The 20,000-nt window shown below is 48.4% G+C and overlaps 2 protein-coding genes across 2 annotated transcripts in view; both read right to left on the bottom strand.

Annotated features, from left to right (window-relative positions):
- Positions 1 to 1,076: 1,076 nt before the first annotated feature.
- Positions 1,077 to 7,246, bottom strand: LOC126573329 (phospholipase A1-like). The gene is made up of 8 exons (XM_050233349.1): positions 7,201 to 7,246; positions 6,833 to 6,944; positions 2,427 to 2,572; positions 1,915 to 2,030; positions 1,709 to 1,835; positions 1,446 to 1,637; positions 1,203 to 1,383; positions 1,077 to 1,134 (listed from the first exon to the last, which is right to left on the bottom strand). Exons 1-8 carry the CDS (start codon positions 7,244 to 7,246, stop codon positions 1,077 to 1,079), a joined length of 978 nt encoding a protein of 325 aa, XP_050089306.1.
- A 1,804-nt stretch (positions 7,247 to 9,050) lies between these two features.
- Positions 9,051 to 20,000, bottom strand: part of LOC126573320 (serine/threonine-protein phosphatase PP2A 65 kDa regulatory subunit) — a 16,967-nt gene continuing 6,017 nt past the window's right edge. The window contains exons 6-11 of the mRNA XM_050233334.1: positions 10,737 to 10,803; positions 10,416 to 10,665; positions 10,174 to 10,331; positions 9,888 to 10,105; positions 9,303 to 9,468; positions 9,051 to 9,219 (exon numbers count right to left, since the gene is read on the bottom strand). Coding sequence (XP_050089291.1) covers positions 9,141 to 9,219; positions 9,303 to 9,468; positions 9,888 to 10,105; positions 10,174 to 10,331; positions 10,416 to 10,665; positions 10,737 to 10,803 — 938 coding nt within the window. The 3' untranslated portion in view covers positions 9,051 to 9,140. The remainder of the gene's footprint in view (positions 9,220 to 9,302; positions 9,469 to 9,887; positions 10,106 to 10,173; positions 10,332 to 10,415; positions 10,666 to 10,736; positions 10,804 to 20,000) is intronic.

Genomic DNA, 20,000 nt, shown 5'->3' on the forward strand with positions numbered 1-20,000 from the left:
GCCGTGCTTTAGACAAAGGAACGGAGTAAATCACGGAATGTCAGTGTTATTGACGTGTGTTTAAGGTCTTAATAAATTAGTTGTTTAGCGGGTTTGTTGTATTTTATCACTTGCTTTAACTGCCCCAACATGCAGTTCATCGTTGACATTGTACTCGCCGATTGGTGTCCTTCATGGAATTATATAATTTCGGTTTTGCGGTACTTTCGAACCAGCACAACCACTGTAATATTTCAAAATGAATGATTAACACATTTAAACTGTAACTTAAACAGGTCAATAGAAGTATAAAAATAAATCATTTTCGTAAAATGCTTTAAACCTTAGACCATCCCTTTACGATAAGGGGATAAATCACAACCCCAGTTGATGGCTTCCTTGCAATGGCCATCTACGTTTATCCGTCCTGTCCCTAAATGGTCCATCATATTTAACGCGGCCCCCTGGTAAAGAAACTCTGCAAAATGTCAAACTGATGGCGACATCCTCTCTGGAGCTGCATTGTTTCGCGCTGCTATTCCGAGCACGTCTTTAGGCCACAAACTCACCGCGCGGTGTTGGTCGCAGTGTCGTCTTCAGCTATTGTTCATTTAGCACACAGCCTTCGTTCGGATCGGAATGAACATTGTTACCGCAGCGCAGCAGTTCATTGGAGGCAGTTCCGGTGCAGCAGCGAATGCAAAGTATGCCACCGAGTCGAACACCAAATCAGAACATGGTTGTTATGCTTAAATGGAAGGTGAAAATGGTAACGGAAGGTTTCCGGACATTTGTGTACGATATGTTTGGATGAGCTTAAGGTTGGCTAGCTACAGGCAGTATATAGCAACTGAATTATACAACTTTGATTGAGAAAAATACACAATTTGGTCACGTTCGTTATTTAGTATGTACATTTATGACAGTTTCTTTTATTGCATTCATTCGTAATAATAAAATCGTTTCTGGTTAAAATTAATTCACTCTTAATACTGGTATTTGTATAACCAAACGCTTCTTGCACAATCCGCCTTTCAAACAGCGCAACATCCTTTTAGTCCCCAGTTGAAGGGATTTACTAAACGGTCTAGGTGGCTTCAATTGAAAGGACAGTTCATGGTTTGTGACATGTGGACACAGTATCCTCCCGTGACGCTGAAATGAAAGTTATGAACTCGCGTTAAATGCTCCTTAGCTTATCCTGGCAGAGATGCGCCACTTACTTCCCGGGCGTGTCCTGTCCGACGCGAAGCAATTTCAATCGAACGCGATTTGATTTGACGAAAGGTATCCGGTTGTTTGGTACGCATCCGGACGGACAGCGGACTGCTTTCATTGGTCGAGCCGCAAGGATTGCGTTGGCCAGGTAGCACACGCTCAGGAAGTGGCTACATCGTGCTTGTTCTGAAGAAGAAAAACAAACAATGAAGTGAACCTGAGCCCGTAGCAGGAACTGCGATACATACTGATTCTATCTCCTTCGCAGTACGGTTGCACCTGGCCACCGTTAATGCAGAAATCGACGCGTCCTGTGAACGAACTTTGTCCAAGCAAACCGGCATTGGTGTGGATGATCTGAACCGACCGGGCATCATCGCGCGTCAGGCGGAACTTGGTGGAGGCGTGCTTCTCTATCAACGGTCGTGCTGGATCCAATCCTATGGAAAAAAAGATACTCTAATTTATTCGTACGAGCGAGTGAAATGCAAACCAATTCAGGGATACTGACCAATGATTTTGTATTGCTTTTTGGTCAAATGATTGCTCATCATACCGCAGATGTGCGCTCCCAAGGAATGGCCAACGCAGGTGATCTGTTTACTGGTGCATCCAGCGAACGTAAGGAAAGAGTATAGCTGCAAGCAGAAGCAAAAGACGGTTGATTAATTTCCTGTTCAATCAGTAGAACATCCAGACGTTATGCTGTCTTCCAACCTGCGCTGTACACTGGGACACGAGTTTGGTGTTGGAGAGCGACGACAGATAGCATGGGTACTGCGAGAGCGCTTCCCAGTCCACTGCGAACACGTTGAATTTCCTCGAAAGGTATGCTGCGTGGAAATGGGAGGAAAATTCGTTAGCAACAACGATCAACGATGTTTTCGAAAGCTGCCGCACAGCTCCGTGGAAGCGCTCATTCGTTCTTCAACGCAAAAAAGCTCAAACATGACTCAAGAAAGCTCAAAATTAACTAAAAAACTGTTTAGTTTTTTTTTTTAATAGTTAACACAATGCTGATCAAATTAGTTTTACGTATTTATTGTATTACTTGTAATTGTTTTAGTAGTTATGTTTGAAGCCATTCGCTTTACTTATTCCGAGAAATCGTTCGAATGATTTTAAATAATTTGAGATGTTTTATCAAATTTAATTATCCACTGGATGTTTCCATTTATTTCGAAAGCGAAAGAAGAGTTTTCCAACGAAGGAACCGCAATGACACTCACCGTCTTTCAGGAACATGATGTGCCGGCTAGTTTGGGTGCCGTTGAATCCGTGGATGATGATGGCCGTCTGCTGGTTCGTGTTGAAGCCGACATTAAAGATCGTGCTCGGTTTGTTCATATCAATTACCCTACCCTTGCGGAACGTTCTGGACGAGCGAGGAAAAGATAACGGTACAATAAGAAGTGAAGTAAAAACGAAAGTCTCATCAGTGCGTCAGGTACTACACCGTAATTGAGTGTGTGCGGCACAGATTATTGTCAATTTAGTGTCGCGCGCGACGCGACGCGACGCGCGAGGAAACACAATGTTTGGCACCCAATAAGCGGCATAAAACAATGTGCCCGCAGACAGACAACCGGAAGCTAGCCAACCAGAACGTTACGGTGAAGCATCACCATTACTAGGCCATAAGGCGCCGGAGTATGTAAATGAGAGCACACCATTTACGCCGTTGCCACCCTGCGAAGTCTGCGAATCGGAAAAGCGGAAAAAAACAATCCGGCGCTTTCCGCGGGACTCCAACCTCCGCGGAAGGGATTGGCGGAAAAATATTTCACGCCATGGCGCACAGGGCGCTAATTGGTGGGTAATGCAGGCGACGAACCTCCTGCCTGAAGTCTATTGTTAATCATCGTACCAGCAAGCAGCGAGTTCCCGAGCCATGGCGCGCCGTGTGCATTGGCTGCTTTTCTCAAAAGATGGCACCATAAAACGATAGATTAATAAACATTCCCACCGATTCACCACTCATCAGTGCGCATCAGTGATAATCCAATGTTTTTTAAAACACAAACAAATGCCATACGGCCGGATGTGCAAAAAAGCGTCACAGCGATAGATGATTGCATCACGTGCAGTAGAAATTGCGATTCAAGGTGTTGATTGTCGCTAGATTCCGCCACTAAATGTGCTCATTCCTCATGTTCTGTCTCATACGTTCATTTCCTACCAGCCACTGAATGCCACGGAAAGCCACTGAATAGAGTACCACTGCACGCCTGGCAACACGGTGCTGCCAAGCGGCCCAAGAAAAACCGAAAGAGGACACAACGGATCACAATCGGTATGACTTAATTTAAAGCAGCATTACAGCCCACTCCCCTAGGGGTGGTTCATCTAAACCCTTGGGCAGGTGTATATGAGGGAGGCGACAATCCTTTGCGAATCTGAATTGCGCTTTCACTTTCCCGGGCAGTATTGCGGCTACCGGAACAACTGCTGGTTAATTACGCTGATGCAACATGCGGCAATAACGACGCCAAGAGAGTGCTGATCGTGTTGATGGATAGGAATTGCATTAGAATGTGGTAAGCGGTGTGAGAAAATGGATTCGATCCCGGCTTTGCTAGAGCGCCACACACCACACCACACCAAACATGTCATAGTTTACAGCGAATGATCGCAGTTTTGCTGCTTGAAATGCCATTCAATGTGATCGCATCCTGCCCCCCCCCCCTTTGAGTGTACTTTGATGCGCGCTGCGATGTAGCACCGTGCATGGCCTGCTGCGGCCTCTGGAAACTGCAATGCACCGGTAAGCAACGAACCCGCTTTAGGTTTAACGAGCGCAGGCGCAGGTTCGTGACAAGGGATAGGGTCGCGCGTCTACTTTCTTCTGATGCTTTCTTCCGTTTCGCCTGATTGACTCCCCGTACTCGCCGGTACTAGCGCCATTTGGTGGAAAATGACACAAAAAACCAGCATTGCCCAGCATCACCGGGGAAGCTCGATCACGATTCACGTGCGTTGTCGCTTAAATGGCACCATTTTATGCACTTTATTTGGCAGACTGGGGGAGAGCAAGAGATAGAGATATGGACGGGGGTGCACAGGGAGAAGAAGTAATGTCAACAAAGGGCCGCGGTTGCGCCAAAAACCAGAATACAACGGGTTCATGGGAAGCTCGCGGATGCGAGATCGTGTAAGATGTGCTTCCGGCACCGGCGGTACCCTTTGGTGATTGATCCCACACTCGTCAGCTCGTCCTCGGATGAAGATGCGCTTTCGCTTTGTTACGAGTCGGCAAAAGGCGTCCTTTAATTGGGTGAGCAGAGGTGACTTGCGCAGCTGCGTCTAACATGATCAAGTTTGCGAGATTACGAAAACGAGAGTCATTCTCTTCGCTCGCAATCGCGTATCGCGTAGGCGCCACAGAAGAAAAGGGCCTCCAGACAACAGACATCAGCCATCAGTAGAGCATAAAACAAGCAAGTCAACGGAAGCAATTGATCGTAGCATTCGTTCAAATTGATCGGTACAGTTAAGGCGGGTTAAGAATCGACCGAGAAGATGGCGAAGAGGCTGCTGAAGAGGCGCTACTCGAGAGCTGCTCGCTGGCGAAACGGTACGCTCAGAATATGTTATTAAAGTAATTATTCAAACGGGCTGGTCGAGAGAATAGCTTTAAATGCTACTGACGTGTAGCGAGCCGGACTGAAAGTAGGTTTTCAATTGTGTGGCGCCTAGTTGCTATCTCAAAAATAGCGTGATACCGTTTTCTTTTGTGTTTTAAAAATATTTTTACAGGAACAATCGGCTAATCGCACACGATTGCAATGTACGAAATGTAGCTCAAGGCGGAGAGAAAATCGCAATCACTCTGACAACTTTTTCTTCCTTCAACGCAAGCGTAGCCCTGTGTTAACGATCACGATCAAGGTTGATGATAGTGTGGTTCATTATTATAATCGATCTACCACTTGGCGCAAGCGCAGTTCCTCCACAAACAGAATCCCTAATGGATGGTCCTAACAGGACAGGATGCGCTGTTCCGTTCGCTGCCAGGGGACACACATAGTGCGTCCAACAGGCAGTAATGATAAGTTAGGCGATATGATAATGAATTTTCACTCTCACTGCCTTTGCAGTGCGTGATCATAATTTACTCGATCGTCAAGGGCATGCATCCTGTGTTCGAGGTGCACGGGATGTCGAAAGTGAAACTTTGAAGCCCTTTTCAGTCCACTCATGGAGAGCGATCTTGTGGGTCATTGGCAAGGCTGCCCGTTTAGTCATGGTTCGATGAAAATTTAATTCTGCAGCAACCGACGGCGCCAATTCCTCCTGACCCTTTCTCTTGCTGGACAGGTTTTAGATGACAGCAGCAATAACAGCGGTCCCGGGAGTGGATGGCCACGGTTTAGTAGCCCAGTGACCCACAAAGCGAACGGGGTACGGGTTCCCACTCCAAGCATCCTTCACTCTCATTACGACTGCATCCTTCTTCCAGGGGAGAGTTGTGCAACGGCTTGCTAATCCTCGCGCCACCGGTATTCGGTTTCCCGGCTGTCCAAAAGGTTAGCGTGCCTGCCCAGCACTACCATCACCACCAGAGGCGATGGAACAGGCTTTCAATTCCTGTCGAGCGAGTGGGAGGAGTTGGTTGCATTCTTCGTGCACTTGAACCACGTTCGGTGGACTGGAAGGTTGACCCAACTATAAAAAACACGATTTCCTAGCCTTGCTGGTTAATGGTGGATCGTAATGACAATAAAACCGTAGCCCTTTTCGTTCGTGTTCACCTGTCACGAGTCCGCGAGCGGTTTGATGGTCACAATTCCAATGTATGCCATTTGTTTGCCGACATCATTTGATTCTGAGCAACATACGAAGACATTGACCTTCTAGAGAGGAGCTGAGAAAGCTTGACAAAGTGTGCGGAACAAAGACAATTGTTGTTGTTTTTTTTTTGCTGCCTGGAGCGACTTGCTCTGTTCTCAAATCGCTTCGCTGATAAATTATGTGTGACTCATAAAAGATGCATTAAGGATCAGCAAGCATGCAACTGGAGTGCTGGTATTGTTGTAGTGCAACAGACTTCCTTGTTTATGTTAATAAAGCTCGCTAAATGCACATCATTCAGACTGCAAACCAGAGTGCAAGTGCAGCGTAGATGATAAACGATTTTTATTTAATTTACTTTAACGACTACACTGGATTCTGTAACCAATTTTGCACTCTGCGAGCACATTACACATTATTGAGTTTCAATCAATCAGTTACTGGAAAACGGATTTAAGATGTTTGGTTGTGAAACTGCAAACTATGTTGTAACTCTCAAGCTAAGCGAGCAATCCATTAATAAAGGGGAGGCAATAAAGTTAAATAAATATCCCGCTGGTACTCGATGATGGAACGAACGGATTTGCTCGCCTGTATCCAACCCTCTATCTTTTTCCATCTATTGCTTCCTCCAAAGACAATAAACGGGTCGCAAAAGCAGGCAAAACGCAACAGAACCCCGCCAATAAACAGTGGAATGTTGGTGGCACGTGGCTCATTACGATTTGGCATCGCTCCACTCGAACTCCAACAGCGATTGACGAGTGGATCAATACGTTACGATCCGAAGTTTGGGAAAATGGTTTTTTCGGTGCTTCGTTCAGCGTGATTTGCCAATACTTACGGTGTGTACAGGAAAAAGCGTATGTCCTCGTGCGGACACTCGTAGTTCTTTTTCCACATGCAGCGAAAGAAGTTTAGATCCAGCACTCCACCCTGGAAAATGGCACCGATCCCTGGGCAACATAAGAAAAGATAGAGACAGGTTCGTTGCGTTAGAGTAGGCCAGGGTGCGCGCCAAGTTTTCGCGAACTAATGTGGGAAAACAGCAGCAGCTAAGTAGACGATTGCAGAACCTCTTTTGGCGAAAGAATTAAAATAACTCTTGAGCTCAGAACGAATTTGGCACAACAAACGGAACAGCCGGTAGCACTCACGTCATCGCGAATGGCGGCGCAGAACCCCCCGAAAAAGACGCTAAGTGCAATTTACCTGCCAGCAGCGATAGAATGGTTAGCACTGCGAGTAATAATCTCATTATGGTTTTCACTTATTTTCCGCTAATCAGCTATTGCGTTTGCCCCGTTCGCTCGCTTACAGCCACCGCGTGCAACCCCTTTGGGCAATCACATCGAAACACCGGTTCGTAACACCTCGTTCGGCGATGTTGAGATGTTAAGAGCACTTCCACTCCCGGAGACCAGAACTGGCCAGACCACGTTCACACGATCCGGAAGTACATGATGAGGGCAGGCAGGCTGCTAAATTGAAGAACCGTTTCGGATCGAGAGGCACTTCCTGATGAATAGAAGGAATCCACTCCAGCACAGCACAGATAGACTGCAGAGAAGATTCTGCTTACTGATAACTGATATTAATTTTAATATTTTCTCACAAAACCACTATTTATTTGCATTAGAACACAATAAACTACTGTAAAAAACTCGCTAATGATCACTACATCTAACACGCAACAACCCAGCAGCTCTCTAGCACGCAGCGGAACAAACGAAAACCGATCCGGACGCTTCGAGCGCTCGAGAAGGAATAAGTTTCCACGTTTTCTTCGAACCCATGTAGACTGCGCAGACATCGGGCATGCGATCGTGATCACGCCGGCACCCAGTGAGCTTTTACCGAATCAATTTTCTCACCACGCTGTGCATCCTCTCACGGGGGCATTTCCCAACGTTCCTGCGATGATTCTCTTCCGGCCACAATCCGGGAGTGTTAGATGCAGATCTGCTTGATAGCAGTTAGCTACTGCAGAAGGTGCGGTTTGTTATTGTGCTGGCGATGCAGTAGATACCGCATTTTCTCGCTCGAAACAGCTGCAAAACAAAAACGCTTCCTTACACGCAGCACGCGATCACAAACAAACCAATACGAACGGGCTCTGGTTCACAAAACGGTTCCCGGCAGTAAACCATCAATCTGTGGCTGGAAAACCGGTCAAAAGGGGAGCGTAGAGCCGGCTAGCTCCTTCGGAATGGTGTTTGTTTTCTGCAAGCCGCCGCCGCCGGGTGCAAGTCGCGCCGAGTCCAAAACTGGATCTTCCAGATTCTCCTGCGGGAGTCCATTGCGCCACTTGCCATTTGCTCGTTCATGCGCTTACCGGGGTTCTGTTTCTGGGACAAGAAAAAGGAAAAGCTCGTCTACCAAGTCTAGGGGATCGATTGCGTCTGTAGTGCGCCAGCATTTGCTGTTACGCATTTGACGGTCATTTCCTATTTGTAGGACACGCACACAGGAAGTGCATGATGGTATGTAGGTCACTGATGATGTAATCAGGGAGTGAGAGATGATAGTAGAACGCAGCAAACACGTGGTGATGTTGATCGATGCAGAAGATTTGTGGCAAGAGAGGTGACGCATCACCTGGAACAGTTCCCGGTGAGACCGGTTTGGTGGTTTTGGTGTTAATGGGCAATCCTGGTGTTCCTTGAGCGATTTTACGGAAGAAAACCCGCGAACACTCCACGATTTTTTTTCTAATTTTGTTCGAATTTTTTATGTTTACTTGTTCACTGTATGCCCGCTATAAATGTTGCTAATGCCGAGGAAAATGAAGCACTAAATATTGTGAATTACATCCTTTGGCAAAGATTTTGCATTTTTTGGATTTTTGGTGGTTATTATTTAAAATACCGACTGGTTCAAATCGCAAAAGAGGCAAGAAAATAATTACACCCGTATTTCTAGTAAAAATCATTGCCCCAAAATGTATGCAATTTGTTCTAAAATTCAAACCAACGGATTTGAAACGAATGGTTGCAACCATAAACCAACGGAACCTTACCTTTCCTTTTTCTTTCATTTAATTAATCAACTAGTGAAGAAGATACTGTATAAAATTTGTGTTTATATATCTCGCTAAAACCAGTTTGTACACGGGTAAAATTTACGCTTAAGCTACGTCCGTACTGCCTACGTTATTCGTATTTCGAGCCAGTGACGCCTTTCGAGTAGGGGGGACTTCCGTTGGTCTGCAGATAATAATCACCCTTAGCCCTGCAACGACGGAAACAGATACGCGTATGAATAAACGATCTAGGGTGACTTCCTTCAATGGTCGAGCGAAAGTCGCCACTTACTCGGAACTACAGTCGATACCCATGTGTACGACTTGCGCTGAACGGTCCACCTTGCCGTCCTTGAAGTCATCCCACGATTTACAGCGAACCGAGTGGAAACATGGCACGTCACGCTCCGATACACTCTCTGCCCAGAACCACCAAGAGCGCCGGTGACTGCACAGATCTAAAGCACGAAAGAGTGAGGCAAGGATTTAGTGAGTACAGCTGATGAATGCCGGTATTAACATGCCTCCGTTTGTAATTTAGTGACAACCAATATACTGTTATGCGAATAGCCAATCAACTATCTACTAAAACAAAAAAAGCGACACAACCTTCGGATGAATTCTGGCGGAAAGCTTTGGCTGGATGGATGTTGTGGTAGGAAGTTAGGGTTGAAGACGGGAACACATACAGGAGGAACAGGAGGGAGATTGAAGCGCATGCGATTAACATACAAGCACATAGGAGATAGGAATAAAGAAAGAACAAAAAAACGGAATGGATAAACAAAACAAAACACATTTCAGAAGATGCAAGCATACTCGACAGCACAATAAGTAACGCCTGATAAGAAATTAATCACACCACGATATGCCTTACCATTATCGGTGAGCAGCTTGTAGTTCCGTTTCGGACATCCAGGCTGCAGCGTTTTACCATTATTTGGCCAAAAGTCGGCGGTTCCCGTGCTGAACGGAGCACCGTACAGCCAGGCATCGGTGTGGATGACGTCGACAAAGTTCGCATCCTTGGAGCTGAGGGCCGTTGCGAAGATGCCAGGGTAGAACGGTGGGAAGGCAGGATCAAGAGCCGATATTCTACGATTACCAAAAACAGAGGACACATCATTATCACGCACGATGGACGTAAATCGCGCGCTTCTTACCTGGCCAGCTTGATCCGCTTATCGGATTGCGCTATCACAGTGCGTCCAATGTAACCGGCCAGCTGACCGCCAAGTGAATGACCGACGAGGTGCAGTTTGTCCACATCCAGCCCCGCGTTCACCATCCTCAGCACAACCGATCCAAGGTAACTTCCGAGCTACGGTGTCAAGGGCAGCACAGTTGGTTGAGGCGCACACTCTTATCCCCCGGATTAGGGCGCATTGGCATAGATTATACCTACCTTCTTGCAGTTGGGGACCGCCTCGAGCAAATAGTTACCATCGGCTAGCTGGGCCCAGTCGAGGATGATGATGTTGTGGTCACCCCGCTTCAGGTACGCATCGGCAATCACGTGGACACTTTCCACCTCCGGCGACTCGATGTAACCGTGGAAGTACATGACCGTCTTCTTGCTCTTGTCAAACCGGCTGTGGTGTAGAATGTCTTCGGCCTTATCCAAACCATACGTTTCATGGTCTTCATATTTGGGTCTACGGCGGGAGGATGCATTTCATTATGCGTTAGGTTCTATATCCCCAAAGGCAATCTAGGTGGAACTTACCCGTAGAAAAAGATAAACTTGGCCGTATCCAGGTGAGCCCGCACTGGCTTCATGCCCACCCATACTCCTGCAAGAAACGTAAAACGAAACGATGCGTTAGTAAACGAAGCAGCAATACGATCACTGGCTCCTGATTGGTCTTGATTGGCGATGAAAGAACTAATTGTGGCGCACCGTGACCTACAACCTACTACAATGACGGAGGCAACTTCTTCAATCCAGTCGGTCAAGTTCTCGGGATCAAGATCGAGTGACTTCTCGACGATCGGCACATATTTCTTGGAAAATGAAAATCACGACCAACGTGAACTTCACAGAAGCCCAGCATCACCTCCTATCGCACTGGTTTAACAGATACACAGCCAACCCATCTATTCGTTCCTCACGCCCGGCGGTCAATCATCGGCAAATGATAATGATTATCTGCCCGGCCCGGGCGATGGAGATTGATCGGGCATCGGGCACGCCGACCGTCGCCGCTTAGCTACCTCACTGGAGCAAGATCAATCTTAATGGGTCGGTTACGGCATTACTGTTTAATTGAAGCTAAGGTCCACTCGACTGGTTATTTATTAGCATCCAGTGACTCTCCACAACCAGTGGCCAATGAGTGGCCCCTCGATCGTGAAGGGTAAGGCATCGTGCACGCCTTCCAGATACGCGGAAGAGTTGAAAACGCGACAACAGGCATCCGAGCGTGCGCGACGAGTGGGTCCAATGGCTGCGGTGTTTATCAGTTTTGTTTGAGCATTTTTTTTGCGTGCTTGAGTTCGACTTATCAGCCATCTGTCGCTGTGACACTCGCCTCTAATCTCACTGAATTTGGTGCTTCATTAATAGAGAAGGGAGAGGACTGATAAGCACTTCCCAGTTAGCAATTTGAAGCGCTCGGCTTACCCCTCTGCCTGCGACGTAGCGGGATGAAGGCTGCGGCGGCTGAGAAAGAAGCCCCCTCTGCCTGCGACGCGGTTGAGGAAGAGGCGAGCGCGACGCTCACTATGAAACCGCTCGTAGGCAGCGGGGAAAAGAGCGGAAGAAACCGCGGGGGGAGAAGGTTTCGTGCGCGAGCTTGTGGAGCGTGGCTGCGGCGGAGGAAGGGCGGAATGGGAAGAGAAGAAGGGCGAACGAAAACGAACGCGAGCTTGTGGGTTTCAATTACGCGGAAGGGGAAGGGCGGCAAGGGCAGAAGGGCGATGCGTACGGCCGCGTGAAAGGAAAAGGAATAGAAAAAAAGAGAGGGAGCAACCTCGAGCAAAATTCGACTAAGTCCCGATCGCGGGCAGTCGGAAATTTTCTAAGTCCCGGGACGCACGCTCTACGCTGGCGGCAAAGTGCAAGTGCAGAAAAGTGTTACCAAGGTGTTGACGATAATCCACACGCAAGGTAAGCCAAGCTGGCGTTGTAAGGTGCACTGCAAAAGGGTTAAACACTTTTGGATTTTTCTCTTCCTTTTCTGCATGTACCCGAGCATTGTGATCAGCGTACGCGCACCCAACATCAGGCCGAGCAGGAAAGTTCTCGATCGCAGCTTGGATCACGCCACCACAACGACGCCTTCAAGCAGTGAAGAGTACGACGCCACCACCACCAACAGCAACGCAGAAAAATGACGTCACAAAATGACGACGTCATATACGTGTGACGTCAGCAAAAAGAAATAGAAAAATAAACGCCACCGCCATTGGGCGGTAGCTCATCGACCAATCGCAGCGTAGTTCATTTGGTTCATTAGGGGGGGGGGGGGGCACACGAGAGCACACGAAGGTGGGCTGCGTTCGGGTTTCACGAAAGTTGGTTCTTGGGTGCCTTGGCCCCTTGTTTCTCGGTTGGGACTGGGGAAGACGATTTGTATTGACTCGCTTATATGCCAGAACCAACCAAGTCCCATCTCAGAAACAACTTTTCTATAGTGAGAAAACCTTCTCACTGCGAACTGGGTTCTTGTCAGGCTTCTCCAGTGAGTCGCAGACTCTGAACTACCCAGTTCGCAGTGAGAAGGTTTTCTCACTATAGAAAAGTTGTTTCTGAGATGGGACTTGGTTGGTTCTGGCATATAAGCGAGTCAATACAAATCGTCTTCCCCAGTCCCAACCGAGAAACAAGGGGCCAAGGCACCCAAGAACCAACTTTCGTGAAACCCGAACGCAGCCCACCTTCGTGTGCTCTCGTGTGCCCCCCCCCCCCCCCCCCCTAATGAACCAAATGAACTACGCTGCGATTGGTCGATGAGCTACCGCCCAATGGCGGTGGCGTTTATTTTTCTATTTCTTTTTGCTGACGTCACACGTATATGACGTCGTCATTTTGTGACGTCATTTTTCTGCGTTGCTGTTGGTGGTGGTGGCGTCGTACTCTTCACTGCTTGAAGGCGTCGTTGTGGTGGCGTGATCCAAGCTGCGATCGAGAACTTTCCTGCTCGGCCTGATGTTGGGTGCGCGTACGCTGATCACAATGCTCGGGTACATGCAGAAAAGGAAGAGAAAAATCCAAAAGTGTTTAACCCTTTTGCAGTGCACCTTACAACGCCAGCTTGGCTTACCTTGCGTGTGGATTATCGTCAACACCTTGGTAACACTTTTCTGCACTTGCACTTTGCCGCCAGCGTAGAGCGTGCGTCCCGGGACTTAGAAAATTTCCGACTGCCCGCGATCGGGACTTAGTCGAATTTTGCTCGAGGTTGCTCCCTCTCTTTTTTTCTATTCCTTTTCCTTTCACGCGGCCGTACGCATCGCCCTTCTGCCCTTGCCGCCCTTCCCCTTCCGCGTAATTGAAACCCACAAGCTCGCGTTCGTTTTCGTTCGCCCTTCTTCTCTTCCCATTCCGCCCTTCCTCCGCCGCAGCCACGCTCCACAAGCTCGCGCACGAAACCTTCTCCCCCCGCGGTTTCTTCCGCTCTTTTCCCCGCTGCCTACGAGCGGTTTCATAGTGAGCGTCGCGCTCGCCTCTTCCTCAACCGCGTCGCAGGCAGAGGGGGCTTCTTTCTCAGCCGCCGCAGCCTTCATCCCGCTACGTCGCAGGCAGAGGGGTAAGCCGAGCGCTTCAAATTGCTAACTGGGTAGATGTATCTAAAACAAATCCAAGGCTAGCAATTAATTCCCAAGGTCGTGTCGTATGGGTAGCTTATAAACTTCTATCTTCCATTAGCAGCTGCTGCTGCTCCACAAGATATGCTTCCCAAAAAGGCTACACAACCACATTCTCACTCGTTGACGATCCCCAAAGGTTTGTGTGTTTTTTTTGGCAATGTCCCCACTACACAAGTTCAAGTTTATGCCGAACAGTTCCCGCTCCAACCCAGTTAGCAATTTGAAGCGCTCGGCTTACCCCTCTGCCTGCGACGTAGCGGGATGAAGGCTGCGGCGGCTGAGAAAGAAGCCCCCTCTGCCTGCGACGCGGTTGAGGAAGAGGCGAGCGCGACGCTCACTATGAAACCGCTCGTAGGCAGCGGGGAAAAGAGCGGAAGAAACCGCGGGGGGAGAAGGTTTCGTGCGCGAGCTTGTGGAGCGTGGCTGCGGCGGAGGAAGGGCGGAATGGGAAGAGAAGAAGGGCGAACGAAAACGAACGCGAGCTTGTGGGTTTCAATTACGCGGAAGGGGAAGGGCGGCAAGGGCAGAAGGGCGATGCGTACGGCCGCGTGAAAGGAAAAGGAATAGAAAAAAAGAGAGGGAGCAACCTCGAGCAAAATTCGACTAAGTCCCGATCGCGGGCAGTCGGAAATTTTCTAAGTCCCGGGACGCACGCTCTACGCTGGCGGCAAAGTGCAAGTGCAGAAAAGTGTTACCAAGGTGTTGACGATAATCCACACGCAAGGTAAGCCAAGCTGGCGTTGTAAGGTGCACTGCAAAAGGGTTAAACACTTTTGGATTTTTCTCTTCCTTTTCTGCATGTACCCGAGCATTGTGATCAGCGTACGCGCACCCAACATCAGGCCGAGCAGGAAAGTTCTCGATCGCAGCTTGGATCACGCCACCACAACGACGCCTTCAAGCAGTGAAGAGTACGACGCCACCACCACCAACAGCAACGCAGAAAAATGACGTCACAAAATGACGACGTCATATACGTGTGACGTCAGCAAAAAGAAATAGAAAAATAAACGCCACCGCCATTGGGCGGTAGCTCATCGACCAATCGCAGCGTAGTTCATTTGGTTCATTAGGGGGGGGGGGGGGGGCACACGAGAGCACACGAAGGTGGGCTGCGTTCGGGTTTCACGAAAGTTGGTTCTTGGGTGCCTTGGCCCCTTGTTTCTCGGTTGGGACTGGGGAAGACGATTTGTATTGACTCGCTTATATGCCAGAACCAACCAAGTCCCATCTCAGAAACAACTTTTCTATAGTGAGAAAACCTTCTCACTGCGAACTGGGAACCGGTTTTAATGTTGACACATCATTCAAGCAAAATCGCTGAGTTGGTCGGTTGGCGACGATGTGCTCATTGCAAAACACGGAATCGCTTCCCGGTGAAAGAGAAAGTATCATCGAAACTGATCACCACGATTCCACGACAGGCACCGGAAAGACAGACTGGCTTCATCATCTTCCGTGTTCCACTTCACCTGTCACCGAACAATCTCCGCTACGCGCTTCGCATGCTTTACGGTGACAACCAGCGAGGCGTTACGTCCATAGTACGTCGTTTAGTGCGAAGGGTTGCACCTCCGGGCGGAACTCAAACTTACGTGGATTTTTTAAACTTTTCATAGTTGAGCGAGGGGTGCCTGCAAACCGTTTCACTGAACCGGCCAGCACCGATCGTGACACCACACTTTGTAAGATGAGATTTGCAACAAAATCCGGCGTGTCACAGAGATCGTGCAGGTTGAGCGATGCCCTTATCGCCTGTGCACCACGTCGGACAGCGAACGTTGTGGCGCCACGTGCGGAAGTGCCCTTTAGTGACGCGATTTATTTATAGACCAGATATGCGCGGGACACTCCCCCCTCTCGGGGATCGTAATTGTCAAACCGCGTGGCCTCGAAACTCCGCAACTAAACACGCACGCACACACCGCGAAACGAGCACGGCTTAAGGGGATGCGAACACCGGCAATTGGACAGTTGACCCCAGCAGAGAGTCGCACGATAGAGTACACAAAACACTACACAAAACTAATGGCAAGGGCCGTTCGCTGGGGTTTCCGCACTAACGGAGGTGGATCGTATGACCTTCAAAACCAGCACGATCTGCTGGCGCGAATTACCACCAGCCAGCTGTGTAGGTGTGCAGCGCTGACGCTTGCGTAACGACCGGTGAGCACAAGAATGCTGATGAGCACGAATTGTTGTTGGAACACAAGAACTTCCCAGCAACGTGTCTGTGGCGCGCAGAACGACCGTCTCTCCGTCCGTCCGTTCAGCTCGATCGGTCTACCGTGAATGAGACCGAACAGAGCTGACGAACCGACCGTGAGCTGTGGAGCGCACGCAAAGCCGAGATCCTCCACCCCCCTCCCCTCAGCCACGGCCACGACGCAACGAACACGTTGGCCGGCTGGATCGGAATGGGAGGGTGGGTTGTTGTGGTGTGTACAGTTGGAGAGAAAAACTGGAAACCCTTGAAAAGACTCTACTGTCCGCTGACTTTTCCCACCGGCGGGATTGTATTTGGATCTAACAGTAGTGTGGAGATACAAACGGAGAGTTAGAGAAGGGGTTAGATCCAATATATGCTCGCACGTTTGAGTTCTAGGAGGGCCAGTAGCAAGCAAGTTTGGACTCGCTTCCACTCGCAGCTCGTGTTACTCACCCAACTGGTGCACTCGCGTTTGCAGCTGCAGCTGGAGTTTTGCAATTCAAGAGTTCATCAACAGCGCAAATGCAGCTGACCTTCCCCACGTGGGCCAGGAATGTTGCGAGGCATCCAATTGGAAATCACAAAGGGGGGCGAATGGGCAAAAATCGTTTCAACAGCGCTCAAGCGGGTAAGATAAGAGCTCATCGAAGATGTATCAAATGCTGTTCCGTTCAGGCCAACACACTGTCCTGTTTCTGGGCCCGACAGTCTTCAGGCCAACAGACTGATAGGCAAAACAGGAAGGAAGGCGACACACGGCGTACAAGTTAATCAACTTGTACACCTTTCATCTCAATGTGTTTGAGCATGATTCGAGAGACTTTCCATAACCCAACATCGGTTGCCATCGGTCGATGGTTCAAATTTATGACCAATCGACCGAACGGGGTGGCAATCATGATAGATACATCATCATCACCAGGGTGATGCGAACATTGGTCACTTTGCATGCAGGTTGGCCTTGTGGGAGAGTCCCGGTGTTGCTGGTGGAGGGGTTCAGAATTAGAGGAAGCTCTGAACGATCGGGTTTCACGCAGAGTGCCGTGGTATACCATAGGTTACTAGGCGACCGGTGTTGTGATGTGCCGTTATATGCCAACTATGTCCGCGATGTAGAATGCAGTGCTAGTAATGTGCAAGTAGGAAGTGCGACAACGGAATCAACCTTTAAGCGGCTAAGCGACGATAGCTGTTCAAGGGCGCATACAGCTGGTTCGAAAGAATTAATTAAAAGTTTAAAAGGCAATAGGAAGATATATCGTTGTGTACAAATCAAATAGATAATTCAAATTGAAGTGCATTTCTGTGAATGTAATGCATCACTCGCAGCAAAAATCGTCTAGCAGCAGCTAATGAGCTAACTGGTTAACTTTCATCAATCTTTCGTGACGAGTTGCCAGTACCTACGGTGTCCAAAAACCTAATGACACGCCACGCCATGTCGGGCCAGACTGGAAGCCATTTAATGACATTCCTTATCCGTCGATACCTTTTCCGCTTTCGGACCACGGCACCAACCGGGGACGTGGTGCCAAGAGTGTCGGTAAGAAAGAAACAAAACCCCAGCCGATCGTAGCCCAGCCAGAGGCACGGCTGTGAGTTGGAAAACCACTTTCGGAATTTCCACATCCCATTGGCGTGGTCAACAGACGCTGGCCAACGCCCCGCCGAAACAGTTGAAAACGAAACCTCTGGACTGTTTGTTCTTTTCCAAATTACAACCCCGACCAGAAGCTTCCTCACCGCACGCACACGCACTTTAGGTTGGCCACGCCACGGTCAAACGGGTTGGCCAACACTCATTATATGGTGCGGCAGCAAACCGGCTACCTTTACTCCAACACCTTTTAAACGCATCGGATGTAGGAGCAATGAAGCCTGCACATGGATTGCTCATAACGCGTTAGACGGTTTGTCGATGAATTGGTTCTTTTCAATCACGACTTACTTTTCAATTTTGAACGCCTGTTGGTGATGGTGTTTGGCCAGTCGATGCGAAGTGCATTCAATGGGGCCCGTCGATGCACTTCTGCAATGCACCACGAACCAGTTCACGCTGCTAGATCAACTTAAGTGAAAAAACGGTGCCAGCTCCATTTAGCGACTGCATTTTGTTACTCAACCAAAAGACAAGGACGTGCGGCTTGCTATTTGCCGCTTCATCAACATTTGGACGTTAGCCCATAGCGGTCGGAATGTAATGGAGCCTCTGTGTGGATCGGAGGTGACAAAAGGTCGACATTAATCTCCTTTTCCATTGGGATGCACTTTGTAGAAATTGCACCACGAGAGGTTACGCGAGTAGGAGCCCGATAACCTTTCATGCATCGCCAAACAATTCAACGGTGGTGAAGAAGCGCTGATTGAAAAAGAGGATCTACTGTAGCCACATTACTTCGGTACGAGAGCATCTGCTTGTATTTGCTGACACGAATGCGACAAAGGCACTTGTCCAAACAAAAGACCCGTGAAAGTAATGACGAAATTCTATAGTGTAGTCATCTTTAGGCTACCTTGAAACTCGTTATTTCAATATTCAAATGTGTACATGGGCATAGCATCAATGCCAGGATGTCCCGCGTATCAGCGTCAGTATTTGTCCAAACGAATAATCAGGCATGACGGTGAATGAAGATGAGGTGCAGTGCATTGCAACAAAAGCGGACATTAAATGGCTCAGCGATGACAGTGCGAATCGATCTTGCAAATACCTTTACTTAATAGAAGAGCTGAGCAAGTTGGAAAAATACTGACAGTGAGTAATCCTAACAACGCCTGGCCACGGAATTTAGCGCCTAATTATGCAAATGAATTGACTTCTGGTTTGACGACAGCCACACACTTCAGCAAACACCGTTTTGTTGCCATCGAATACGCGCATCTCACACGCTGGGCGGTCTGCTACTACGTCACAATATGCGATCGCGGGCTATAATCTGCGGCTTACGAGGGTGCAGCGCCGGCTCACAATGGCCAGATGATCGTACGCAAATTGAGACATGCACGCAGTCGGAAGAACAAAGCAAAGTGGAATTTGTGAAAATGCTTTCATTTGACTGAATTAAAGTACAGTTGTTTTCGGAATAATTACAATTATATTCTAAACATACGGCTCGTCCGTCCTTATATATGTTAAAAAAAAAATTACAATTATATTCACTGCATTATGATGCAGTAGATTAAAGTAAGTAAATTGTGCGTATCTAATTGGAGCTTAAATTAAATGATCCCTTACGCATGTAATTTTAATGTAACCTTGATGAACGTTAGCCTTATCAATATAATTAAAATCTTTTTTTCGAATAATATGGCATATGCATCATTACCAAGGCAACATTACTGGAATTCTAGACAGGGATATCATCCTTTGGGTGTTCTTATTCTCTTAAACAGAAGTACTGTTTAAAACTACCATACAAACATAATAACTTCACTATCTGAGCAGATGTTTAATGGAGGAACATGGATGACACTTACCGACAGCAACCACCAGCCCTGTAACAACCACTAAAAATTTGTTCATGATTTTACACCGCTTCGACGACGACGATTTTACCGGAACTACCCTAAACAACACTCGCCACTGGCCGTCACTCTCTACCGTAACGCGTATCAACCGCGAATGTCCGAAAACGGTCAGGGAGCCTGCCGGTACCGATAGAAAATCTGCAATCAAAACAGTGACCCCCTACAAGGGAAGGTGGGTTGTCGGGGTTGTCGTTATCAGTATGCTCTGACCGCGGTCGCTGGACAAACACACTGAAGAGGAGCAAATGATCGCGAAACGAACGACGCCGCGTGTAATCAGATGGCGGCGCTCCCCACCGGCTTGGAACCATTACGCCACTGCTGAATGGTAGCGCAATTGGGGCCTGAGCCTAGCATTCGCTTTGTTGGTCGTTGTAGTCGCGAATTCGATGATCATTGTACGATCGTACTTTGATCTCTCTGTGGCAGCATTGGGGTGTG

This window comes from Anopheles aquasalis, chromosome 2, assembly GCF_943734665.1.
Source record: "Anopheles aquasalis chromosome 2, idAnoAquaMG_Q_19, whole genome shotgun sequence".
NCBI lineage: Eukaryota > Metazoa > Arthropoda > Insecta > Diptera > Culicidae > Anopheles > Anopheles aquasalis.

Bases quoted from the DNA above. Each gene is read 5' to 3' on its own strand.
- LOC126573329 (XM_050233349.1), bottom strand. From the start codon at position 7,246: ATGAGATTATTACTCGCAGTGCTAACCATTCTATCGCTGCTGGCAG. The intron at 1,638-1,708 runs GTCAGTATCCCT...TTTTTTCCATAG, and splicing joins AAAGCAATACAAAATCATTG to GATTGGATCCAGCACGACCG. The intron at 1,135-1,202 runs GTAAGTGGCGCA...CTTTCATTTCAG, and splicing joins GGACAGGACACGCCCGGGAA to CGTCACGGGAGGATACTGTG.